Source organism: Dermochelys coriacea, chromosome 24, assembly GCF_009764565.3.
Source record: "Dermochelys coriacea isolate rDerCor1 chromosome 24, rDerCor1.pri.v4, whole genome shotgun sequence".
Lineage (NCBI taxonomy): Eukaryota > Metazoa > Chordata > Testudines > Dermochelyidae > Dermochelys > Dermochelys coriacea.
Genome location: NC_050091.1, coordinates 5,736,965 through 5,764,256, shown reverse-complemented (window position 1 = coordinate 5,764,256; position 27,292 = coordinate 5,736,965). Strand labels below are relative to the sequence as shown.

Here is a 27,292-nt window from a genome sequence, read left to right as displayed (position 1 = left end):
AAAGAGGGAGAGAGAGTTTTGTCCTTTGGATGTTCTCAAGAACTCCTCTCCCCAGACATGGGATGGGAGTGACACCAGCTTTCCTAGGGCTTTGGAGAAGCATGGGAAAAAAGGGATCTGAGCTCATATAAGGGGTAGGAAAGGTTGTGTCCTGCGGGAAGCACCAGGACCTGAGGGTTCAGCCTGGCAGATGGGCCAAGGCTGGGCTTCAGCTTCATTGATTTATTTCGGGCCAACCCTTGGGTAAAGCAGGGAGACAGACAGCAGCTTGAGACCTCTCCTTTTGAAATGCATCTTGATTCTTCCCATTCCTGTGCGGAAACAAGTAACTGGAGCTATTTACAAGGGGATTCCACCTGAATTCTTCGCAGCAACCTGGGATCAGCAAGCGGCTGCAGACCTGGATGATGTTCCAAAGCTGGGGGAGGGCAGGGGGCTATTTAAAAACAATTCTTCAGAGCAGCATAAACTCAGCCCCAGAGCATGTCACACTGAGAACTAAGTGAGGGGGATTCCAACACGGTCAGGAGTTTGCAGCGTCTCTTACGAGTATTGGTCCGGATTGGATCTCTCGGATATCACCAGGGATTGCTTTGGCTATAGACTCTGGAAGGAAGCGAGTCCAATTAGAAAATCCTCTGCTGGTGGATTCCCCGCTCTGCCCTCCTCCTCCCGTCAGAATCCTGCTTTCAGGATCAAAAATACTAGTGGCTATTTTTAAAGTGTCAGCTTAGAACCTTCTCCCCTGGCTTTCAGGGAGGGATTTGGTTGTGGGAGAGTTCAGCTGTTTTCTTCTCCCACCGTATCCAGTCCTGGGTGTTAACACGCTTGATTCCTTCCCCCCCCCCTCCTGCCCTGGGCCACCCGTTTCTGGCTGGCAGATGAAATCTCAGGAATATTCGGGAAGTTGGTACAAGACGCGTGCCGGAGGATTGGCCGAAGGACCCTGTAGCTAATGGGTGTGAAGTTTGCCAAGGTAAGTCAGAGCGGTGATTCCTCGTAAGATTGGATCTTTCCGTTTTGTGGGTGAATTCGGTGCTTGTAAATATCAGGGGCTAACGCTTACAGCTCAAACAAGCTCCAGGCAAAATTTCCTGCAGCCTCCACGGCTCTGCCAATGCATCCTGGCCCTGGTTTGCTACTGTTCCAGTTCTGGGGGGTCCTCCCCCCAACACAGCCCTGCTGTTATACTCATGGTCTCCTGCAAAGATCTTTCATTGCAACTCACCACCTGCCTTCCTCCTCCAACTTGGCAGATGCACCTCAGTCCATGGTACCCGCTTTCACTGTAGCCCTGATCTTTGCTTGGAACCCAGAATGAACCTTGCGGGGGGAGGTCTCTGGATCTCCTTTTCCTCCATTTCTCCCTTCCCCTCCCCTCCCCCGTCCATCATTTTCCTGGCTGATGCTGCCCTTCCCACTCTCTGTCCAGCGCCAGATGCGAGGCAGCAACACCTTCCTCCTGGTACTTGCAAGCCAGTGAATGGAAGCAGAACTCACCCTGGATTCTCACTGTGATCTGCAGCCCAGCTGCGTGAGCTCCGCATCCTTCAGATCAGTCTCTGAATGCGTCTGAACCTCCAAACAATTTGAGTGCATGTGTGGCTGAGGGCAGTGCTGATTTGTCTTGCCAGGGGCTTGCCAGGGCTGAGACCCGGCACCTCTAGGCTTGGCAGTTCATAGCCCCCACCTCTGGGCTTGCTGCATCCAGTGCATTATCGCATGGGCCAAGGGGGCCCGTGCTCAGGGGCCCCAGCCAATCTGGAGGGCCTGGAAAATCTACCCCCACCATGGCGGGGAAACAGAGCTTCTCCGGTCTCAGGGCCACAGCCGAGGTATGGGTGCAGAAAGGAGAGAGTGGGGGCGAGGCCGTAGGGGGAAGGAGCGGGGCTGTGGGCAGAATGGGGGGCGGACCATGGGGGAAGGGGCGGAATGGGGTGGGGCCACAGACAGAAAGAGTAGGGTGAGTCCACGGTTCCAGCACTGGGGCCCCAGGAGACTTTCATCTGTCTCTGGCTGCATCCGTTACGAGTGTAAAACAATGGCTTGAGCCCTGGCACCTCTTTCATTACAAAATAAGCCCTGGCTGGGGGTGGGCGAGGGGGGAGGTTCGCTGAAGGAGCACACATGACTGTCTTCTTCCAAGCAACTGCCCAAGTGCTTACTGCTGGCCCAGGAGCAATTCCCGGCCTTCCAGGCTGAACACGTGTATCCATCTTGCAGCTGGGCAAATCTGCTGGAACTCCTCCAATTGTTCAGGCGATCCTGGTTGCCAGATTTGCAGTCATGAAGGCATTTTCCTCCCCAGCAAATTGGCCAGGAGAACTTGGGCGGCCGGGGGGCGGGGGGGAGGGGAGGTTCCACTTTCCTGTGCAACATGGGGCATGATTCACCTGCAGGGATTCTCTCACCTGGTCAATTCCTTGCCACTTGCAGGGCCCTGGGGCGTTGGTGGCATCTCGGTCTGTGCTCTGCTGGTGGCATACAACAATCTAGAGTCACAGGCACTGAGATGCTTTTGTCTGACAAAAGTCATCCGCTCCACATAGGGGTACCCGGATGAAACTGAGTAGCTGGTGATACACAGAAGGTCAGGCCAGATGATCCAAAGGTCCCTTCTGGCCTTAACTCTATGAAATATATGTCAGTTGGGCATGTGATTATTTCCCAATCGCGGGTGCTGGAACTGGGGGGGCTGCCGCATCCCCTGGCTTGAAGTGGTTTCCACCCTATACAGAGTTTACTGTTCGGTTCACTAGCCCTGAGCACCCTCACTATAAACATGTTCCAGCACGCCTGCCACCCCTAGGGTGGATGCAGTTATCTGGGGGTAAAGGTGCCTTTTACCAGAATACCTTATTCCCCTTCCCCTATGGGACTAGCTATAAGCACCTTTGTATGATATGATATAACTACATCCATGCTAGAGGGGGTGGTACCGCTGCGATACTGTACCTACACAGACTAGCCACAGGAACTCACCCCAGCTGATTCGGGGAGGAAGCCGTGAGCTGCCCGTTGGTTCCAGCATCATGCCAAGTCCTGTTGCATGGGACGGGGCATATTCTGTACCTGGGCATAGCTGCTGGTGGAAGAGCAGCACCCCAAGCCGCACTTGGCACAGTAGAAAAAGTAGCCATGCTGTCCTACTTTCTCCTGGATGGGGAGTTTGCTTTGGGTCCATGCTGGGAGGGGCAGAAAGTGAAGGCAGCCTCCTCCTCCCATTCCCACCCGTGCAAAGTCGGGGTGGAAAGCTGTCGCGTCAGAAGGCAGCAGGGACGGCCGGAGCTAGAAGCATCAGCTCGGCTGGAGTGAAGGGTCTCTAAATGGGGCTGTCACAGACTCGTCTCCTCTGTGCATCAGGCACCGAGGGGGACCTGCAACACACTCACCAGCGGGTTATATATACCCTACTTGGGGCTGGTGTAAAGATACATGGCTGTAGAGAACTGGACCTTTGTGTGGATGTTAGCTACCTGGATGATCTCTGTCCTCCCTCCACTTGCCCAAGCTAGGTTGCAATGCTGTGGATCTTTTTGAACCCAGGCTCTGGGGCAGACTTTTTAAAAACATCCTTCTCTTGTTTTACCTTTTCCCTGCTGGTCCCCGCTCTTCTCCTGGAAGGGTCACCTGCTTTGCTGCCATTATGACATTGAAATCAATGGGGTTTCTGGGAGGTTGGGTAGGGGAGCCAGTGTAGCCTGACCTGTCTGCGCCTGGTGCATCGGGCAGCACAGCAGATGTATTTACTGCCTGAGCATACTTGGTACCTTGAGCAGCAGTTAAAGGGTTAAAGAGATGGCCTATGGGTTCCTTCCTGCACCGAACACCTTCCACTGATCAAGGCCTGCGAAAGACTCTGCTTGAGGCTCTGACCCTGAGCAGCCCATATGGTACCATGTGCTGTTCCCAGGAGAATTTCCGCCTGCACCCCTCCTACCCTCTCTGTAACTGATTCCCACCCAGGACATCCGGACATTGGCATGGCTTGGAGCTCATGGCAGGGAAGTTGAAATCAACAGATGGAGCAAATACCGGGCAGCCCAAGTCACAGCTAGGCAGGGTTAGGAGGGGGAAGAACTGCAACCCAGAGCAATGCAAGCTGTACCCTGCGCTCTATGTTGCTGGAGGTGAACTGGGTGAACTGTTGCTGGGGGTAAGACAGTCACATAAGAAATAGCTTAGGGGAAAGAAGAAACTAAAAGGCACACAAACAAGGAAGCTGAGAGATGTTTGTAGCTGAAGAGCCAATGAGGGGGCAGGTAGAGGGGAAGATACTCCAGATAACAGGAAGTGCAGACAAGGGTCTTGCAGTGCTAGTCAGGTTGTTTGAAGGGACGGGGCAATGGGGACAGAGTTTTGTGAGTCGGTGCCACAGTGGAGCTCAGTTCTTGGTTCTGTCCCTGCCTCCCTCTGTTGTATTTGACAAATCACTCTCCCCCATCCCTGTGCCTTGGTTTCCCCATCTGTAGAATGGATATAACGATCCTTCAGCTGTCGTGTCGAGTTAGATTGTAAGCATTTCAGATTGAGGGGCTGTAGGTCTGCACAGCGCCTAGCACAATGGGGTCCCGATCCTCACAGGGGCCTCTACATGCTACTGTAATGCAAATACCGATGCTAAGCACGGGGACTGCTGTAAAATGTCTGGGTATTCAGAACGCTTGTGACACAGCCACGCTTTGCAGATGCCACCCTCGCTAGAGCTCGAGAAAAAGCCAGGGACCGCCTAGGAGTCAAAAGGCTTTTCCCTTCCTTTTCTAACAGCTGAGAATGCAAACTCCACTGGGATTCGGCACCCAAAGCTGTGTCCTTAGCTTCCTAGAACCATCACCAGCAATAAAGGGTCTGCCACTGGATCTTAGCAGATGGGTCTGTTGGTGAGCAAGGGAGAATAGACTTAAGCTCGCTCCACTAACAGTTGCACTGGCCCTGCAAGGCTAACAGGCTTGGGACAGCTGCCATTAGAAAAGGGATCAGAGCTGCTGAGCATGGAGCCAAAGTCATTTTTTTGAGCATTGCCCAGCTTCAAAAGAGAAAATGGGCCACCACAGAGCCGCACTACTGCAGAGTTTACGGTAAGCTAGTCTGTTCTGTATTATACTATTTAGATTCTCCAACCCTGCCCAGGACCATATATAAGATGAGCCCCTTTTGGGTGAATTATGGTACTAAGTGATTTAACAGTGTAGCTCCTATTGGGAGGAATTAAAAGTGTGGGATCTCTTTCTCTCTTTTCACATGCTTTGCTTCCTCCTTGAAGTCCTGCCCTGCCAGCCTCAGGTATTTGGTTAGGGTTCAAATGAAAATGCATTGAAGGGAATTTGTGCCACAGTATAATTGCTTTGCAAGCAATTCTGCTCTGAATCAGCTTGAAAAAGTGCTTAGAAGCTGGGATCCATCAGCAGTTTGGTGCATGATCTTTGCAAAGCCAGCCCCTTTGCACAAATGCAGCAGTTACCCAATCTGTCTTGTTCTGTTCTATTGCTGGGGCTTTAAATCTGTCTGCGCTCCAGCCATGCTGGGTTTAACATCAGAACTGTAAATTCATGTTGCCTGCAAGCGTGGGGCAGTATATGGGGTCTAATGGCTCGTTCCCTTGTGTTGCTGACCCCCAACCATTCAAAAGTCATGCATCAGGTCCTGAAAAATCATGTTTGTTAGTTTGGTTTTAAGTAAGAAATGTGGAGGAAGTTTATTTGGTTTTGGAGCCTTTAGGTGATCACTTTTTCAACTTGCCTCTGCAAGCACAAGGGCTAGAAAGTTTGCTTTCATTTAAAAAAAAAAAAAAGAGAGAGATTCCCCCCTAATGACTTGACTGCAGGAGCTGGTACTTTAAACAAAACCTTACCCTACCACGTATCATGAGATTAAATCATGAAAGTTAGTAATGCTGTGTTCTAACCATTTTAAATGCTGCAAATACGGGAGATTTGGTGGGGGGTTTTTTGGGTGGTTGGTGTTTATAAAGAACCATCTTTCCTCAAATTGTTGGCTTGGCTGGAGTTACAACCTAAGATCAGAGATCTCAGAGGTGCTTTTTTTGCCTCTCCTTCCTCTTTGGGCACTGGCCAAGACAGGAGACTGGAGCTGATGAGCTAATGATCTGAATCAGTGACGTGTTGCAGTGGACCCTGTCAAAGTCATGCTGCCTTGTTGTAGGGAGAACTGGGATGGTTTCCTTGCAATGGATGGAATTGATCCCCTTTCTCTGTGCCTGAATATATATTTCCTAGGAGCAAATCTCTGTGCCATTGGAAAGCACCATAGTGTAGCAAACAGCAAAGTACCTAGTATCGGGGGTAGCCGTGTTAGTCTGCAAGGTACCTAAGCACCTTTCGTGAAAGACGATGACTTAGGTTCTACTAGGTCTTTTCATGGCCATTTCAAGTTACACATTTGGGACACAGCATTGCCCTACGAGACGGGCCTGATTCTCTGCTTGTGCTCTTGCAGGAGGCACTCTGTCTGCCTAGATGTAGAACTGGTACAAGAAAACAAAGTTTTATAGCAAAGTTCCACCTATTTGGAGTTTGTGTTTGGCTAGCAGCATTGCCTCTCTTTGCTTATGAGACAGTCTCTTTGATTAAATGGGGAAATCAATCACAAATTTTTCCCTCTTCTCTCCACAGCCCTGGGACGTGATGTTTATCCCAGCCAAGCTAGCTATCTTAGGGTTTTGCCCATCACCGGAGCGTCTGGCCACCTTCCATGTAAATAGATTGGCAATAGCAAATTCCCTCGTAGATGTAATGGAATCTCTAGCTCTTCTCCTTTAAGGGAAAATAATGGTGAGAAACCCTTATTAATGATACTGTAATGCCCACTAATCACCAGTCTTGTTTTGGTTCATTAAGGGGCTAACACAGGCATAGGCCATGTACAAAATGTCTAAAACCTACATACAAAACTTCACATGGACCAGCATCTGTAAAACTTCCCAGCCTACCCCAGATAAGGTCCATTCACCACTTATTAGTATTACTGTAGTCTCTAGAGGCCCCCAGTTGAGATTGGGGCCCCATCATGTGTGTGCAGCACCCAGCGTGCCAAAGGAGACAGCCCCTGCTCGGAAGAACTTGCAGTCTAAATAGCTAAGATGGGCAAAGGGTGAGAAGGGGAACAGAAGGGAAGGGCGTGGTCCATTTTCACAGAGCGAGTCAATGGCAGAGCTTGGAGTAGACCCAAGTTCTACTTCGTTCTAGCTGAGAATTCTATCCACTAGATCCGTGGTTCTCAACCAGGGGTATGCGTACCTCAAGGGGCACACAGAGGTCTTCCAGGGGGTATGTCAACTCATCTAGATCTTTACCTGGTTTTACAACAGGCTATATAAAAAGCGCTAGCGAAGTCGGTACAAACTAAAATTTCATACAGACAATGACTTGTTTGTACTGCTCTCTATACCGTACACTGAAATGTAAAAACAATATTTATATTCAGATTCATTTATTTTATAATGATATGGTAAAAATGAGAAAGTCCGCAATTTTGCAGTACTAGTGAGCTGTGACGCTTGTGTATTTTTATCTCTGATTTTGTAAGCAAGTCATTTTTAAAGTGAGGTGGAACTTGGGGGTACGCAAGATAAATCAGACTCCTGGAAAGGTTGAGAGCCAATGCACTAGATAACACTGCCTCTAACTGGTGAGCGCTGGGCAGGACCTGGATTTTAAGGGAAATTCTGTTATTTGGAAATTTCTTCCATTCTGAAACAGTATGAAAACATTGTGGTGATGTTGTTTTTAATTTCCTGCAAAAACGAAAATCTGAAAAAGTGTCATTTCAGGGTGATATAAATGTTCCGTTCTGATGTTGACTTTTTTTAAAAGTTATTCTTCACGTATATATGAAAATCCTAATTCATTCCATTCTGAAAGGGCAAATCAGAATGTTCCCTTCTGAAAAAGTCCAAGCAGGAAATTTTGACATGATCAAAACACCTTGTTTCATTTATTTTATTTTATTTTGTCTAAACGGAATTTGGTAGAAGTCACATTTTTCTAAAGATTTGATTTCTATGAAAACAACATTTTTTGGGTCAAAAGATGAAGGACAAATTTCCAGCCAGTTCTATCACTAGCCTCCAGACTTACCTATTGTAAATAAGTGCCTTTCACCAGCCCACCCATATGCTAGTCAGTCCCTCCATATACACCCCTTGGGGTCTAGTAGATAGACCACTGGACTAGGATTCAGCAGCCCTGGGTTCTTTTCCACTTCCCTGCTGGGTGACCTTTTGCAAGTCATTTTGCCTACCTGTGTCTCAGTTTCCCCACCAGTAAAATGGGGCTAATGCTATTGACCCTTATTTGTAAAGAGCATTGAGATCTATGGATGAAAAGTCATTTAGAAGAGCTATTATTATATTATTATACTATTAGTGCATTGTGTTGCACTCCAAAGACCAACAAATTGGAGCTTTGCTGGACCACGGTGGGGAGGCTGTGGAATCCCCTTACGAGAGGTTTTTCAGAACCAGTTGGACTAACTCAGGGATTACCTAGGTTCACTTGGTCCTGCCTCCGTGCAGGGGACTGGACTTGACTTCTCGGTGGTCCTTCTAGTCCTACATTTCTGTGATCATATAAGTACAGCCCAGTTCTTGTCTCTCCCCAGTTGGGGGGAAGGGTGGGTGTGGCAGATTCATCACATTGCCGGGGTAGGAGGTAGGGGGGGAATGTCAAATTTTAACCCTTGCCACAAAAAGTCCATGTGCTCATGCAGATATTTGCACACGTGGCCTGCTAGACCGTCTCACTAGCGAGCAGAGCGATGAATCCCTGCAAGGCTTGATAGCTCCTCGCTAGCGCGCTGCCTGGCTCCCATTGGGAGCTAGCAACTATTTCTGGGGCTCCTCTCTCCGCACCATGTGCTTGTTTTTCTTGGCTGGGTTGTAGTCGGTCTAAATTTAGTCCGATCTATTTCAACGCCTGTCCCCTGCTCTGCGTGTCTTGCAAACGGGAAGGGCGGGGGGGGGGAAGTTGCTGCGTGAAAATGGCAACAGGGGGGTGGAGAGACATCAAGAATCCTGTGCCCGTGGTGCAGTCCATGGAAGCAGCATGGCCCCTTTCGCTGCCAGAGACGGTGTCTTCTCCTGAGCCTGTCCCCTAGAACGTACCCTCGGGGAAGCACACATCGGGGACTGGGAAAGAGCACTGCAGACCCAGGGCACTCTCCAGGTGGATGGCACAGGCTGCCTGGCTGGAGTCTTCTTGCTGCTGCCTGGATTAAAGATTTGGCTGGTAAGAACGCCGGGCTGGTCTTCGAAAAGCAGACTTGCATGGAGGGCCACTCTGTGGCTGTTTTGCTATTAACTGTCGCTAATTAAACCCTAGGTCCTGTGAGCTAGGTAAATATCATCGGAGGCGGGAGGAAGGAAGGGCACAGAGGTCCTGGGGTTTGCGCAAAGGAATCTGGGTTGGAGCTGAAGTGTGGAGCAGCTGGTCCAGTGCATGTTTGGGTTTTCTCCAAAGGGAGGGAGAGAGGGAACAGCCATCAAGTCATCCTGATAGGAAATCTCCTCTCTCCTGTTGGTCTCACAGAGAACATGCTCTGTCCATGCGTGGTACTGGCACTGGCTGGGAGCAGGGTGCTTGGGGAGGAGGGGGGGCGCTGTATTATACCTAGGTCTTCCTAGGATGAGCTCAGATGGTCCTGGAGAGTTCGGCGCTGCTTCTTCCCCATCCATTCTCAAAGCAAGCCCGGGGGTGTCAGCGTGGCTGGTGGAGGCGGGGAAGAGGTCTGCTCTTTGGGGCAGGCAAGGCTGGCTGAGGGGAGGAAGGGTCTGTGTTAGGGTGTAGGGGAATGGTGATGGGGTGGGGTTAGGGAGCCTCTGTGATATGGCGGAAAAGGAAGGGCAAGTGGTACGGAGATGCAGTGGACGTGGGTGGGGAGAGACAGGGTCTGCGCTAGGGACCGGGGACAAATGGGGGTGCAGTGGATTCGTGTGGGAGGTCTGTGCTCAGGTGGGAGGGGAGGGAACATGTTGCGGGGGTGGGGCGCAAGGGGAAGCTTGGGCGCACGCGGGCTGTGGGGGTGGTTAGAGTTCTGTGATTTTCTGGAAGAGGAAGCAGATTGGCATGTAGACCAGCAGAGCCTTTGGCCAGGGGCACTTTGTGGGGGGAAGGCAGCCGCAGGGCCAGCCTTCTTTGCGCGTCTGGTCCCCAGCCCCAGTGCTCTCAGCCAGATCCCATGCACCAGCGTAGGCTGCCTGGCTTTAGCAAGGCGGGGACACAGGTGTGATGAGAAAGTGAAGCCAGTCTCTCCCACGACTTATAAAGAAGAGTCAAGAGAATGAAATGTAGTGAAAGCTGCTGATCTCCTGGGGCCTTGGGTGAGCGTGTGGGATGTGTATCAGAGCCCTGGAACTGGGGGAGTCTGGGGTAGACCTGGCCCAAGTGGACAATCTAGGTGCCAGTGACATCTTGAGGCACGGGGAAACTGGGCTCATGCCCAGTGCCCCAGCAGGAATGTGTGTAAAAGTTTATCCGGTTTCACAGGGGAGTTACGAAAAGAGAAAACGCAGCTGAAGAAAGCAACATTTTAAAATCGGCAGAATACACGTAAAACTCTTTCTGTTACCCCCCTGTCATGTTTTGCTTTGCAATAAAATGTTAAAGGAAAGAGTGACTTTATTACCTACTGCAATGGGGTAGGGTGCCCCGTTTACACTGTGCACAGGATGGGATTCTCTAAAGCCATGCAGACGGCCCTGTGTACGGCTTCATGGCAGTGAAATCTGAGCATCTGTTCACCTTGGATTCCTCACGTCACCTGTGAAGCCATGGAAACCTTCCACCCCATGGGCAGGTAGGTAAAGGTGGGTGAGATGTCCACAGGTGGGGTGTGGATGGACATGTGTAGCTAGCTGGCTGCCCCTCATCGCTAACACCGACTTGAACCTCCGCCAATGCTGGGTGGGGGGGGTGGGAGAGACGGATTTCAGCTCCCCCTCCTCCTCCTCAAGGCCTTCCAGGACTTTTACACCTGGACCAGCCTGGAGCTCTCCAGCCACACATTAACCAGCTGTTTTCTCTGCAAATGTTGCAGAGGGGACAAGACGGCCACTGGCTTCTCTCTGACGGTTCACGCGCTGGGCAGCTTCGTGAGGCAAGTGCAGCATGCAGGTGTTGCCTTGCTACAGCCATTCCGCTCTGGGCACCTTGGATGTTGCATGTTATAGGAAGGTGGCAGGAACAACAGAGCTAGCAGCTTTGACACTCCTGGAGAACTATTCATAAAAAGATCTCAAAGCACCTTATAAACACTGAATTAAGTTTCCCCTTTCCCCCCCCAGGAACTTGGATCAGTATCTTTATCCCCAGGTTACAGAAAGGGAAACTGAGGCCAGGGGGATTACTTGGAAGGCTGGCTAGATGCAGAGGGTTTAATACTTGGGGGTCCTAGACAGAGAGGAGGCTGGACTTCACACCTGGATGAGGAGGCTTAAAAACCTCAGCGTGCTGGAGGACCATTCCTACTCATGGCTTAGGACACTGTTTCCCTGAATATTAAGCCTTTAACTCACAGTTTGACCATTGTGGCAGAGGAAGGAGTAGAAACCAGAGTCTTTGTTTTTCCCCCGCACCTCTCCATGCTCTAACTACTAGACCACACTCCCTCCAGGTCATCCCAAGTTTGAGCAGCCTCCTCCTCATGCACATGAATTGCCCTCGACTTCCCACATGCTTATAGATTTTGCAAATCTCATTGGAGACAGGGGGCGGATTCTGATCTCAGCATAAATCCAGTGTCATGCTGTGGAAGTCAATAGTGTTTTAGTGGTTTGCATCAGATCAGAAATTGCTCTCAGCAGTTGAAAGTGAAATTCCAGTAATGCCTTGAGCAGATGCACCAGGTGCATTCAGCAACATTCTCTCTCATGTTCAGTTTATGGGAATTACACCTGGGAGGGTAACATACCACCCCAAAAAGTGCAGGCTCGGTTATTAGTGGAACCATTTACTCAGGACACATGGAGGCCATGAAGAAGATCATGGTCAGCTTTTGATGGCAGGGCCTGGTTCTTACTGTGTGTTTGCACCACAAACAAGCATAGCAGAGCCCCCGTCAGGGTTGGGGCGTCTCGGTGTTACCATAATACAAATCACTGGCGTTTCATTCCAGAGTCCTACTTGAGTTCCATTCTTCACGAGATCACAGGCCTCTGAGCCTGGCTACTTGATATGATGAGAAGAATGTTTGGATGGGACAGATCTTTGCCCTTTTTCTAGCATTTTTCATCTGAGGATCTCAAAGCATTCTAGACCCGCTAACCCTCACATGCCCTACGAGGTCTCTTATCCCCTTCTTATAGCTGGGGAAGTGGAGGTGATTAGCATGAAGCCACATAGCAAATTAGTAGTAGACATGGGAATAGAATCCAGCAGTCTGGACTCTCACTTGCTGTCCTCTAACCACTAGACCCAATTCCTTCCCAGATCTGAGAAGAGAACCCAAGAGTCCTGGCTCCTAGTTCCCCCTTGCTCTGACCACTAAACTCCACCCAAGCCACATGCATTCTGTTGGATTCTCACGGGCCCCTGGTTCCTGCCAAGATGGTCTCACTTCATGTGTCTTGAGATCAGATCTCCATCTCTGGAAGTCTCCATGTTGAGATGCTTTAGCCGAACACAACCTGTTGGGCTTCACAGTGGGGTACCTGGGTGACGTGTGATACGCTGGATGTCCCACTAGCTGATCTTCCCACCTTCAGCTTCTATGAATCAGAAGCTTTTCTTACTGGGAGGTTCTTGGGGGAGGGGTGATGGCAAGACCTGGGCCCCATCACGTGCTCTGATCATGTGGCTGTTGGCTACTTTTTGGTGGGGAGCGCTGGGTTGATCATTAGCTCCTGCAGCAAACCCAGAGGGAGCTGGCAGATGCTCCTGGGTTGTTTATCGGCTTAGTCAAACACCCCAAAGTTCAAGCGCAGTTACAACAGGAAGAGCTGGAGAAAGCAAATGCAAAAGGCTGGACACTGCTGAGGGAAGTTGAGCGAGGGAGGCAGAGGAGAAGGAACCGTCTGCTTCGGACCCAGGCCTCGTCCTGAGTGACAGAGGTACAAAGGGAGGCGACAGCATTAGTGTCTCTAATAGGACAGGGCAGGGGGATGTCTCACAGCCCAAGGAACTGGCCCTGCCAAGAGGACCACCACATAAGAGCCCTCTGTCTGAACCAAGCCATTACGAGTCCGGATGCTAGACCACCGCTGCTGGTCTAAGAGGGTCTGTCTGCTCTCGGGATATTGCCGCTCTGCCTGTCTCTCATCCTGGCAGGAAAGTATCCTGTTGCAGCAAGTGTGTGTGCGTGTGTGTGTGCGCGCGCGCACCTAAAAGAGAAACGTGTCTACTTTTGTAGGGGCGATAGACGAGCCCTGGTTGGAAAACTGGGGAAGTGAAGCAGATCTTAACCCCTGGCAGCAGATCAACCCAGTGATCGCTCAGAGACCACCAGGTCAGGTGTAGGGACCAGGGATCTTTTCCCTTCAGTTTTCACACCTGATCAGAGGCACGATCATTCCACCAGACTCTTCTCGCCGGCTTTCCTTAGAGCTGGGAAAGGTCCTGGCCGCCCTGTACTCCCTAAAGGCCGCCTCCCCGCAGCCTTCCCGCTCAGGGTCCAGGCCCATTGGCAGAGCAGCGTAGATAGATTCCACCACCTGGTGTCTGGGGATATCTGCTGTGCTTGTATGCTGCATGTGGCCTGTGGCTCTCCGAGAGCAGTGAAGGAGAGGGTGCAGCTCGCATACCACGCCAGGACTCAGGAGAGCTGGGCTCTGTATTCCTGGCTCTGCAGTTGGCTTGATGCACCTCTCTCTGTGCCTGTGTTCCCTCCCCCACCCCATTTGTAAAATAGGGAAAAAGATACCTGCCTCTACATAAAACGGTTGTGGGATTGATGGATGTATACCACTTTCTATTTTTGGAGTGATGAGGACTCCGCAGGGAGGTGCATGCACCTCATAATGGCCAGAAATCGGCATTAGAATCAGTCCTGGGTGTCCAGGACTGGAGACAGAACTTTCTCCGGGGATGGTCGAAGATTGTGCTATGAATTCCCCCAGCAACCAAAGACTATCACAAATCTCACCCCCTCCTGCTCCACATTCAAGGCGCATTTCTTGGACCTGACCGTCTCTAATCCAAACACATAGTGATGGGTATCTGCACATGCTTCTCCCTCTGTGGGGAGGGTGAGAGAACAAACCCCATGGGACTGACGTGCAGTCACGTTGTTTCCTGCACTATTGGAAGGTGCACAGATACCACGTTCATCGCTGTAGTATAAAAACCTATCGAGAACAGAATTTCAGAACCAGTATGCATAAGCCTATAGAAATCTAACCCTGGGTATACACATGCTCCAGGCCTGCAGCTCCCTTCTCCGTTGCAATTGCGTCAGATAGTCCTTGCTCTAGGACAGGTGGTGGCCAGAAAGACAGAGCGTATGTTGTTAAGGAATGCCAAGGAGTTGCTGTTTGATTAATGGCCAGGGGGTGGGAGATTGGTTTGCATCTGGCCCAAGGAAAAAATAAAACTTTATTTTTCCTGGCAGCAAACGCCTGGGACAGCCAGCTGGGGGTGGGAAACGTTCTAGCCATGACTATGGTCCATCCAGCATAAATAATGCTTCATTTAGCAGTTGTGACCCTATTGTCTCCAAAATCCTCTTCCCCTCACAGAAACTTTATTACTTTTTCAGGAACTTGCAAATGCTGCCAGCGTGAGCTGCTCCCAGAAGGGAGTGGAGATCAAACTCCCACAGGCAGCTGGGCCAGTCAAAATTAAATGTGTGAACCTCTCTTTTAAATAAATAACCTTTATTTACACATGCAGCATCTGTGCTGGTCACTACCCCAGGTACACTTGCACATCCCCGTTCCTGACGGTCCCATGGATACGATTACCAGTGGTCAGCACCCTGCAGTCTGTTCCTTAAATCTAGCCGCAGGGTGGAGAAATTGCTAGTTTTGAGTCTAGCTGTTAGCTAAAAGACCATGTGCATCCCCTCCACCCCCATGGAATTTAGAGTGTTCCTTATTGCAGGCCAATGCATGAGACACATGGTTAGATCATTAGCGGGGTGTTCATGGTGCATTCCTCTACATCAGAGAGAGAGAGATCCCAGTGAAGTCAGACTCAAAGACCTAAATGCAGGACTATAAACGCAACCTGCTGTATCTAGATTTTTGTATTGGCAGCCAGCATCACCCATTTCAGGTTACTACCCTAAATACACCCTAGAACTCAGCTTCTTTCCTAAGTAAGACCAATGCAAACCTGCAGTGCTTCCATTTGAATGGAAAATGCGAGGGGAAAAATCCCTTTGTTTCTAGAGAAATTCTCCCCTTCATTTTCCACGTGTGTGTGTGACAGAGATGCTGTGAATCTGGAAAGTCCCCCTGGTTCTGGATACTAACTCGTTTATTTTTGTGTATGTGGAGTCAATTTAGTGTAGAGATGAACAGAGTGAAACTTATATAATAGATCCCGGCATGCAATTTAGCCATTGGAATAGTGGTACCCAGGGATGTGGTGGATACTTCATTGCTTGAGATCTTTAAATCACGACTGGATGCCTTTCTAAAAGATGCCTTATCGCTCAACCAAAAGCGATGGGCTTGATGCAGAAGTTACCGGGTGAGGTTCTCTGGCCTGGGTTATTCAGGAGTTCAGAATAGCTGATCAAAATGGTCTCTTCTAGCCTTCAATAAATAAATAAATAAATCTGTGATTCTGTGCTTCATTCCTTCTGTTTTCACAATGAGCTTTTCACCAGCTGGAGTCATAGCTGACAGCTCTTAGTAACGCATTCTTCTGTGTACCAGCAAAAATGGCACAGGCTCGACCTAACCTCATGCTGGGGATGGCTGCAAACAGCAGTTTGCAGATCCAGGTCCTCTGGATGCGAGAAAGAGGTACAGCAAACAGTAGGGCTTAGCAGCTCATGGGGCTAGATAGTGGAGCAGGTACCCTTTCGACTGGGAGCCAAGGGATTAAGTCTAGCCCAAGTCACTAATAAGCCCGTCTTGTCTGCTGTCTGGTTTGGTAGCCTACCCGAAATGAATTGGGCGGATCTCAGTCCAATTTCCAGCAGCCCACAAAAGTCAGCAGCCCAGTTTTGGTGCCTGTTGCGGTTAATCTAGGCATAGAGGCCAAGGATCGAGTGGACTATGGAGAATGAATTCCCCTCTCAGCCCCAGTCCCATCAGACTAACATTAATGGTGCCTAGCCAATGTATGCTAGATAGCAGCCAGGCCATTTCTGCCCTTTCTTGCCACACACGCCATATCTGTGATTCTCTTTCATACCATATTTCTGTTTGAAAACATCGGAATTTCAATACAACTTGACAACTGTATCACGCACTTTGAAAGTGGCAAGTTTCTGCTGACGATCCCAATGCACTTCGAACTATATAAATGCAGTCACTTCTGGGGTGGGGCATCAGAGAACATTAGCGCATAGAACACTGGGATGGGGAGGAGAAGGCACTTGGGACCAAGGATAATCTCACATCACATGCCATAGGGTCGCTAATGTTCACACATAGCAGAGAGGACCTTGTTATTAAGCTCTCTTCTAAAAGAGCTGCAAAAAAGTAACTTGTAGGTGTGTCTCTCTCCATGGGAAAGACAAAGAGGGTAGCTGAGCCTGCTGGATTTTGAACCTGCAGCTCTAGGGATTCTGGCTATTTCAAATGTGAAGCTAAGGGCACCAAGCCATCCCGTGCAGCAACTCACGTTAGTTCATTTAGCCAGATCCCTGTCTCTGCTTTGCTTCCAGGGGAGCTGGTGAAAGAAAAGAAGAAACGGGGGGTGCCTAATCCCCATAGGCTCTGGATGGATTGGAATGGGGAAGTCAGCGTGCAGTACGAGCCCACAGCCACTGGAAAGCACCTGCTTCATCCTCAGAGCACTCTTCCTTCTCCTCTGCTGCAAGCATGGTAAGGAGCTGAACACACAGAGATGCCAGGGGTCAGTTGCATGCCAGCAGCAGGGATTCCAGTGGGTATCTGAGCTGTATGCACCTGCCAAAGGCAGGGGATTGCTGAAACAGGGGGTGGGCCTCTGCTAGCGTGGTGGCAGTTCCCATAGTGAATGCAAAGTGGAGGCAGGAGGGCGATGGGTCCTTGCATCATTAAACACAGCAATGGCTTGGCAGCATTTCCCTTGTGCACAGGTTATCAGCGATGACAAGGTTCTACCGGGTCATCTTGGGAGCTTTGCCCCCCAATTCAGTAGGAGCAGGATTTTGCACTTAGTTTTTCTCCTTCCCCTCACCAGTGTGGGATTACTCCCAACCCCTCTGGGAATCTTCCCCCTCCTGCAGTCCCTTGCCCAGTAGCTCCCTCCCTGCTTTCAGGACATGCTTGAGATCCAGCTTATTTTGCAATGCCCAGTGCATCTCTGTCCCTGATTTTCCATTCACTTGTTCGAGCTTTAGCCTTTGGGGAAACTCCAGATCCAAGAGGATACCATATTGCGGGTGGCCAGCTGGAGAATACGGTACCCTCTCTTGCACTGTGCTGAGGTAGTGCTGACCCAGGGGAGAGTGGCCCTACTGAATTACCAACACCATATCCTGCAGCACCTCAGTGGTTATTTAGGTGGTCTCCCACCCCAACCAGGCCCAGCCCAGCGTATCTTGGGAGATCTTGCATATGCACTGATCTCTAAGGCGGTGTAGTAATATGGACTAGGAGGACAGAATGTTATAACACTCTGTTGCCCCCCTTTAACCCAAGCAATTAGCCAAGATTTGGGCCCTTTCAGGGTTGTTTCCATTAGGATGAGAAATCTGTGATAGGGAGTGGAGAGATTCTTGATGTGATCTTGTTTATTTACCCCCCCCCCAAAAAATGGAGAGAGTCCTCATTCCTTGAGCACAGGAGGAAGAAGAAGCAGGCAGTTTCCTTGCTCAGAAATCCCTGCGTCTGCCCCCCCAGCAAGCCCTGTGCCCAAGAAGCTCAGAAGAAATTTTTCTGTTGAGCTAGCTAACACCTCTTAGAGAGGTGGATTTACTGTGGCCACCGTGGCGTTTCTAGCATAGACATAGCCTCAGGGTCACTCCACAACTGCTTCTCCTGGCTTGCAGCAGCTAACATACACCGATGGCAACCTACCATCCTAACTACCGTACTGCGTTTGCAGTCAGGAAAATCGCTCGACCCACAGGGCTCAGGCTTGGTCTACACTACAAACTTACATCAGTGTAATTGTGTCCCACTTAGGACTGTGGTTATAACGACCTAACCCCTGGTGCGGACAGCGCTTTGTCTCCGGGAGGACTTCTCCCATTGACATAGTTACCACCTCGTGGGGAGGGGGAGTGCCTACACCAAGGTTTAGGTAGCGTCTTCACTAAGTGCTACAAAGGTGCTGTAAGTGGAGACAAACCCTTAGCTCTGACCTGCCATGTGCCTTGGGTGGGGGTGTCCCTCCATTGTTCAGAGTAGCAGCCGTGTTAGTCTGTATTCGCAAAAAGAAAAGGAGTACCCGTGGCACCTTAGAGACTAACAAATTTATTAGAGCATAAGCTTTCATGAGCTACAGCTCACTTCATCGGATGCATTACACGAAAGCTTATGCTCTAATAAATTTGTTAGTCTCTAAGGTGCCACGGGTACTCCTTTTCTTCCTTCATTGTTCGTCACTGTCATTAAAAATAGGCTTAATTGCTCCTTCCAGTGAGGCACAAAGAGTGTGTGCTTGGCACAGCCATTGACTTTAACGAGGTCTGCGGCTGTCCTGGCCTCCAAAGCCTGCTAGATGGTAGCCATTAGCACCTTTTAGCAGAACGGTGGAGTGGTGTAACACTGACAGCAGACGTGATGCCATACGCTCTGTCTCGCCACCCAGCTTGCTGCCAGTGCAAGATCCTGCGCTGCAATGCCGACTACGTGGCCGCCACCCTCAACCTGCGCGGCTCCAATAAGGACATGGCTTACTGCAACGCCCTGCGCTCCTACTCCCACTGCACCCGCAAGACGGCCCGGACCTGCCGGGGCGACCTGGTCTACCACTCCGCCGTCCACGGCATCGAGGACCTCATGATCCAGCACAACTGCTCCAAGGAAGGTCCCACCTCGCCGCCCCGGCCCCGCCCACCAGCACCCAACCACCAGGGCTTTGAGTCCCTGGACATCTGCAACTACGAGAAGAACTTCCTCTACAAGCATGGCCAGCCCCCCACCTACCAGCACTGTGCGGCCTTCGGGGACCCCCACGTCCGCACCTTCCATGATGAGTTCCACACCTGCCGAGTGGAGGGCTCCTGGCCTCTCCTGGACAATAACTACTTGTTTGTGCAGGCAACTAGCTATCCGGTGGCAAAGAGTTCCAACGCGACTGCCACCGGCAAGGTAACGTCACAGCCTGTGATTGGCTGCTGGGGGTTCCCCAGGCTTTGGGCGGCTGCCATTGCGTTCACAGTGCGAGAGGGATGGAGGCTCAGAATCAAATGTAAGAACCATTCATGCAATGACAGAAATGCTCTCCAGGTGCTGCTGGGCTAAGGCAGGGGGCGGGATAGATGCGCTGCTCACATGGTGCTGGCTCCTGCTCCTTAATGCCCAGCTGCTTAAATTGCATTCAGAGAAGTTAAGAAAAATGCATTAAACACTTTCCTAATGGGGACTTTTTACTTGCCACATAGGGCATAGTAGGCAGCCCTAAAGGGGGGGGGGGGGAGGGAAGGTTCGTGCAATTAAGAACAGGAATGATGTTTGGGTTCAAGAGACCATCCTTCCAGTGGTGGCCAGGTGAACCGTGGGAGGGGCTCCAGACTCTGCTCTAGGAGGTGCTCCAGGTCTGGGTCCAGCCTGGTGTAGTGGAAGCCCTGTCTTTGGGGGTACAGTGACCTGCTGCTATGAGTCCTAAGAAAGATGACGGGCCACATGGTAACTTCCTGATCTCTTATTACAATGTCAGCCAAGAGCAGGGCCCTACTGTGCTGGGTTCTGCACAGACAGTCAGTTTCCCAGTCCCCCAAAGAGCTCACAATCTCAACAGCCAGGACAGACAGCCATTGGGTGGAAAGGGAAGCAGTTTGCCCAAGATCCGGCAGCAGGTGAGTGGCAGAACTAGGCATAGAACCCAGGAATCCCGAGTCTCAGTCCAGCGCTCTGGATGCTGGACCAGTAGTTCTGTACCTTGACCTGCCTCCCATCTATCAATATGGGAAGGGCAGGGTGGTTGTGTGATCTCCCGACAGATATCCAGGAGGGTCACAATCCCTTCCTCTTTCCCCACCATGGTTAACCGGAACTAGACTGTAAGGCCTCTGATCCAGCCTTCCGGCTTTTTTTTTGCCCTGCAGCTCACGATCATATTTAAGAACATGAAGGAATGCATCGACCAGAAGGTCTACCAGGCCGAAATAGACAACCTGCCGGCTGCCTTTGAGGATGGCTCTGTGAACGGTGGCGAGAGGCCGGGGGGGAGCAGCCTGACCATCCAGGAACGCACGCGGGCAGCACGTGGAGATCCGGGCTGCCTACATTGGCACCACCATCGCTGTGCGTCAGGCGGGCCGACAGCTATCCTTCTCCATCCGGGCAGCCGAGGAGGTGGCGCGGGCCTTCACTGAAGAGCAGGACCTGCAACTCTGCGTGGGCGGCTGCCCACCCAGCCAGCGCATCTCCCGCAGCGAGTGTCGCTACAGTGGGATTGCCGCTGAGACGGCGCAACTGCTGTGCAAGGAGAAGCTGCCGGTGGAGGACGTCTACTTCCAGTCATGCGTCTTTGATGTGGTAACCTCGGGTGATGCCAATTTCACCCTGGCCGCATATGGTGCTCTGGAGGATGCAAAGATGTTCCACCCAGACGCTGAGAAACTGCACATCTTCCAGACTGGGGCGGGCTGTCGTCTAATCTCCTTACCCTTCCTCCTTGTCATAGTCATCTCTAACCTCCTGGCTATTCAGTTGTGCTTTTAATGCTCCTTGTCCAGCAGGTACCAGGCCTACAAGAGGAGTGTCGCTGAGCCAAGAACCTGTAGATGCTCTGTGACATACAGCCTGGAGTGAGGTAGACATCAGCTGAAAGGAAACAGTGCTCTATCCAGAATCTGCTATCATGGGGGTGGAACCAAACTGGCAAAAGGCTGCAGTCTTAGAGAAAAGGCCTGGAAATAGCAGCTCATGCTTCCCATTCTCAAACACACCGAGGACTGGATTAGTTGAGCTTTGTTCTGGTCCTGAATCTTAGTGGAATTTTCCCATCGTGGGTTCTGGTTTATTTTTATTTTTTAATAAAAGTGGGAAAACTGCTGCCACATGGGGAAAAAAAACCATACAGGGACTTATCTATTTTCTCTCTTTTTTTTTTTCTGATCATGTGTCTGAAACCCAGGGTGTGGCTCCTCTGATCTTCTGCCAAGCTAGTTGTAGCACACAAGATAGGGGTCCTGCAAATTACCTTCTTGCTTTTTCCTCTACTCAACATGCACTTCAGTTCCAACATAGTTGTAGCAGCCTCTTGCTCAGGAACCTGCTAGAGTTAGAAATGATTGACCCCAGCCTGGATTCCAAGCTTTTGGGTGACAAAACTTGTTGGTTTCTAGCTTCAGACATTCTTGTGAAAGCCACTGCAGAAACCACATGGAATGAAGTAGAAAGCTGCAAGAGTGTAACCAGAATGTCTTGCTCAAGGTTTGAGATTCCTTGAATCACTTGGGCTAGGAACAAATATTTTCTGCTGTGTTCCCATTGTTTAGACTCTTGGTATAATGCTAACTTGTAGCCCATCTGTCTGCAAAATGTCAAATCTCTGAAGTTTCACTTTAAAATTGTCCTCTAAGCGTTGCCATTTCTCTCTTTTGGGCACTACTCTAGGACTGACTATAGCAAGTCCCAGACTTTGGACCACTGTTGAGTTTCAACAATACAGTATAGAGAAAATCCATAATGTTCCCCTTTTTTAGCCCAAGTGTTACTCGTTATTCTGTCTCCCATAGCCCCACAAAACCCAAAGAACACTGGCTTGACTTCAAGAGTAAGGTTAGTAATGTGATAAACCCCAGAAGCAGCAAAGGCCAAAGCTGGCAGATTGCATCAGTGACTAGATAAAATATTAAGGAATGTACATAAATATTGCTGTGAGGCTGAAGTTAAATGTTTAATATATTTGAGGTTAAAAGAAGTGAATAGAGTTTGATTTGTTAACAAATCTTTTCCAAATACAAAGAGACTTTAAAAAAAAAAAAAAAAAAGAGGATTCATCCACTAAACAACTTTGCAATTCTTGTCCTACTGAACTATGAGAGGAATCACGGAGCTTTGATTCTACAAAGATGGCATTTGCAGAAGAGAACAATCATTGGGGGAGTCTTGTAGGATTTGCAAACATTGTTGCATGAAAGAATTTTTAAAATAGTGTGTGGGAAGGCTTATAAAAATGAACCTTGTTTTTACAGTTTGATGGCTCATGTTTCAAGCCATATTTGATTTATTTGTCTAGTCCTGCTTTTTCCTGGCTCCTCTGATCAAAGTCACAGTAAAAGGTATAGTATAGGGAGCTTCTGAAGTACTTCTCCCTCACACACCGTCCCCCATGTGGTGTCTACTATAAGAGTTTCTCTGTTTCTTGTACATTGGCATCGTTGAGCCATGAACGTTTGACATTAAAGGTGTCTATTTTTGAAGTCCTCGTTTCCTGTCATCTGTCTCTTATTTCCCTGGTTGGCGTGCAACAGGTGAAGATAATTATATCTTGTATTCCATCCCTTTGCTCCTTTCATTCCAAAGCACTTCATGATCTAAATATACACACACTGCATTGGGGGTAGGAGGAATAGCAGTGGATACTCTCACACTCCACCTACAATCAAGCTCCACCCACTTGTGATACCAAAATGGGGACAACACTTGCAATAGATTGTGTGGATCTTCATAATGTGATCATTGTTCTTCTTCCTTGCTCCCAGTAAAACACTCACCATCAGAATGAGGTGCCAGTGGACAGAAATGGATGAGGGCAATTCACACCTCTGAGCTGTTGTTTCAGGCTCTCTGCAGATGCAGGCAGGCACTCCTGCATTGGTTGACATTTGGTTTGCATTTTCAAGGTTCTCTCTGCAAATATAAGGGCCAGAAACTTACTTTATTTATTTAAAATGAAAATTTAGATTCTGGAACACTTTTCATCATGGCTCCTATTTTGTATCAGCTCACTGGGCTACTGGGACCCAGCCCAGTTAGGTCCCTAGAGATACAGAATTTACTTCACCCATTATTAAAATGCATCCACCTCTGGAATGGAACACAGCAGCTGTTTAACAGCACACAGCAATGCTGCCAAACTGCCAGGAAACAAAGAACACCACAATATTTAAGTGAAGTGCCAGAGGCAGTTTTAGGGATGCAGAATATAATTACCCAGTAGAATTTGAGCTACGATACAGCAGCTAATGAACCTATTACTGGGGAAATGGCAATGGCTCTTTTAATGACCCCAGGTGATCAGGTCCTCAGTTTCATCTTGGCTCCTCCAGACCTACTGAAATCAGGTCCCAGCTCTGGCCTCTTTGCACCTCTCCAGGGAATAAGGAGGTACAATGGCCCCCTGGGAACAGCGACCAATGCAGAAGCATCAGAGGCAACCCTGTGCTGCCCTTGGTATATGGGCATGGCAAGGGAGTAGTGCCATAGACTCTAGCCCACTCCATGTCCCTTAGCACTGCACTGAGGCATTTGCTCTGTACCATGCACCAGCTACTGAACCGCTACGGCTGTCTGCAGCCCCCTGGCTTTTCCTCAGTGAGCTCTCATCCAAGTATCAGAGTAGCAGCCGTGTTAGTCTGTATTTGCAAAAAGGATGAGACAGAGTACTTGTGGCACCTTAGAGACTAACAAATTTATTTGAGCATAAGCTTTCGTGAGCTACAGTACCGTCTCATCCAAGTACTATCCAGTGCCAATCCTGCGTATCTAAACCTTTCCCTCCCTGCCTGAGACATACAAACTACAGGACAATCAACTTGCCCACCAGCACCCAGTGCCTTGATCTGGTTTAGTTTATGTCTGCTATATTGAACCATTTTGATACACTCAAATACAGCCCTGCCTGTGGCCAATTCTCACCCAGCTGAGACCTTGATCTTTGGCCTGTTACTTTACCAGCAGAGGTCCCTCTTTGATAAGAAATAGCACTCATTCAAAGGCTACTTTTCAGAGTAGCAGCTGTGTTAGTCTGTATTCGCAAAAAGAAAAGGAGTACTTGTGGCACCTTAGAGACTAACAAATTTATTTGAGCATAAGCTTTCGTGAGCTACAGCTCACTTCATCGGATGCATTTGGTGGAAAAAAAAAAAAAAGGCTACTGTAGTTGATTGGGAGAAGGGGTGGGAGAAGAGCGTTTCCTTTGATTTCAATGAGCTTTCCACCACAGTACTAAAATACACTCCGAAATACAGTACGGCTGCCAATTATCACCCAGCTTAGAGCTGATCTTTATCGAGGAGGGGCAGAGGGGTGGTCTTAGGGGTCATCACCTCACCCTGTCACATCTTAATTGTGCACTTTACATTTACATGGCATCATTTAAGCCAAGCACCCCACATCTCTTAGAGGTGAGCAAATTTCACCCCCATTTTACAGAGAGGTAAAAATCAAAGTGAAGTGACCTGCCTAAAGTGAGCCACGAGAGTTTGGCATTGTTGAGAATTGAAGCCAGGAGGACCCCTCAGTCACAATCTGCCTCTCATAGCAGGTAATAGAACCCAGGAGTCCTGGTCCACTAATCTACCCACTAGAGCACATCTCTCCTAGCTACAAGACAGAACTCGGGAGTCCTGACCCTCATTCACCTGCTCTATTAGAAATTCTCTCTCTCAAGTGCAGCATAAGATTGGGAAGTTATCATTTGCATATCACCCAAATACGGTATGCAGTGAACAACAAACAAAAAACCCTATGTGTTTTCCATATGCCAAAGCCATCTAAACAGGCAAACAAAAGGGGAGGGGATGCCACAGGAGCAAGTGACTGAGTGGTGATGAAGGACGCATCTTGTTAGTTATTGGTATTCATTTGTATTACAGTAGCACCCAGAGGTCCAGATCAGGCAGCGGGGCCCTGATGTGCTAGGTCCAGTATAGGCACAGAGAAGACCATCTTACATTCATTATTGTGTTTGTTTTGGTCGTCCCCTTTTAACATTCCATCAGGGGAACAGCTGTGGTTGATAGGCCCCACAGGAGAAGTGGGAGCTTTCAGGAGACAGTTCAAGGCAGGAAGGAACGGACCGTGTCAAGGAGCTAATTCCAACAGCAGAATTTTACACAGAAGGTGGAGAGGAACGGGGTGATGGGAGGATACTGCAGGAACATAGCAAAGTGCAATCATACCAAGAGAGAGGGAAGCAATGGACTGGACTCTTCAGGCCTGCTCGTATGTCAGTGCTCCCACTGATTTCAAGGGAAGCAACACCAGGCTCCTGCAGTGATGTGTCGGAGTCAGTAACCAGAGGAGAAGAGACCTGTCCACTGCCAGCAGATTTCACTCCGCAGTCAGAAGCTGCACCGAGGCCTTGATCCAAAACCCACTGAAGTCAATGAGAGCCCTTCCATCAATGTCAATGAGCTTTGGATCAAGCTCTTGGTTTCCTAGCTTATGTTGCATGAAAGGACATCAGGAGCATGAGCCAATGTTTTCTAAAGTGGCCACAAACTCTGGGCAGCCTCCGTTTTGGGATGCCCGACTTGAGACATAGGAATAATAAGAATTGGCAGACTGATTGGACCCAAGGTCATCTAGTCAATTTCCTAACTCCAACCATGGTCAACAACAGGTGCTTCAGAGAACCCCACAGTCGGATAATCTGTCCTCCTACATCAATTCTCCTCCTGATCCCTAAAAATTAGAGATTGTCTTAAATCCTGTATCAGGAGTTTAACATCCCTTCTGGAATTTCCATTAGCATTCGCTATTATACAACTTCAAAGAGGCTGATTTTCAGAGGTATTCACTATCTCCAGTTCCTACTGACTTCACATGCAATGTACTTGGCCATGAAAGTTGGGGCCAAGGGGTCTCCAACTAGATGCCCCAAAATAGAGCCCTCCAACTCAGAAGTCAACCTTGAAAAAGCTTGGCACTGGTGCTAAAGGCATACTGAAGCTACGTACAACACACAGGCTTGCCTGACTTCATATGTTCTGCAACCAATGCTGCAGCATGTGCTATTAACTAGAAACAGGCCCCAAGATACAGAATTCAGATCCAGAGTTCAGAGGGGTACATCCAGCATTAAATGTGTCCTATAAATATATAGGAAATCAATAACCGTGTGACATTAGCAAAACAGAATCTATGCAGGATAAAACTGAATGCTGAGGTATTTTGCTGTTGTCTATTGAAAAATTAAATACCTGGCTCTTATCTGAGCGTTTTTCATAGGAAGAGCTCTCAGTATTTCAGCAAGGACCTAAATGTCATTCTAAAAGGGTGGACTTACCACTGGCACGCCCCTCTCCCAGCTGGGGTTGGTTTAGATAGCTCTCTTCCAGCACCTCCTGCTGGTAGTCACTTCACTCCAGTGGCTGTCTGCCACTTCTCTTGACTCAGCCTTCCTGCCAGGTTGGGGTTTAGTCCCACCCCTTCCAGAGTAACACAAGGGGCAACAAACCAAAGTCCAAATAATAATTCCAAGACCTTGACAGGTCTTCAGGCCCTGATCCTGGGCCCACGAGTCCTTACACCCTTTCCACAGGCTTGGAATTGTCCTCATCCCTTTCCCTCAGGGAGACTTTGCACCACCTTCTGGCATGGCTGGTAAGGGGACCTGGGTTGCACCACCACACTGGGTCAAGCCCACAGAGTCTTTAACCAACAGCTAAGGGCTTCATCCAATTTCTTGCTGCTGCTCCCCAGGATCCTTCCTACAGTAGCATTTCTCCCCAGTCCCTTTCCAGGCTCTTGTACTGAGCAAAGCCACCCAGAGCTTCTACCTAGACAGCCAGGTCCTGCCCTTGGCTGTGTCCCCAGTGACCCTCACATCAGGGATCCAGTAAGCCGGCCCCCTGCAGCATTCCATATGCCAGGCCCCTCTGCCTCTGAGCCCTCCCCCTGCTGAGCACATCCAGGTATAGATGCTGGAACAAGGGGTGCTGCAGCACCCCTGGATTGAAGTGGTTTCCATTATATACAGAGATAATAGTTTGGTTCAATAGCTCTCAGCACCCCAATTATACAAATTGTTCCAGGACCCTGCTCTTGGATTCAGCTTCTTCCCTCTATCTTGGGGCCCCACCTGAGCCTTCTACCCAGTAGGATTCCCCAGCTTTA

The 27,292-nt window shown here is 49.5% G+C and overlaps 1 protein-coding gene across 1 annotated transcript; it reads left to right on the top strand.

Moving 5' to 3' along the window:
• Positions 1–5,192: 5,192 nt before the first annotated feature.
• HJV (hemojuvelin BMP co-receptor) lies at positions 5,193–21,261 on the top strand. The gene is given in 5 exon segments (XM_038382963.2): positions 5,193–5,283; positions 16,792–16,951; positions 18,867–19,369; positions 20,326–20,474; positions 20,476–21,261. Coding segments are annotated over 4 exon segments (1,215 nt in total). The 5' UTR covers positions 5,193–5,283; positions 16,792–16,857; the 3' UTR covers positions 20,945–21,261.
• Positions 21,262–27,292: the final 6,031 nt, after the last annotated feature.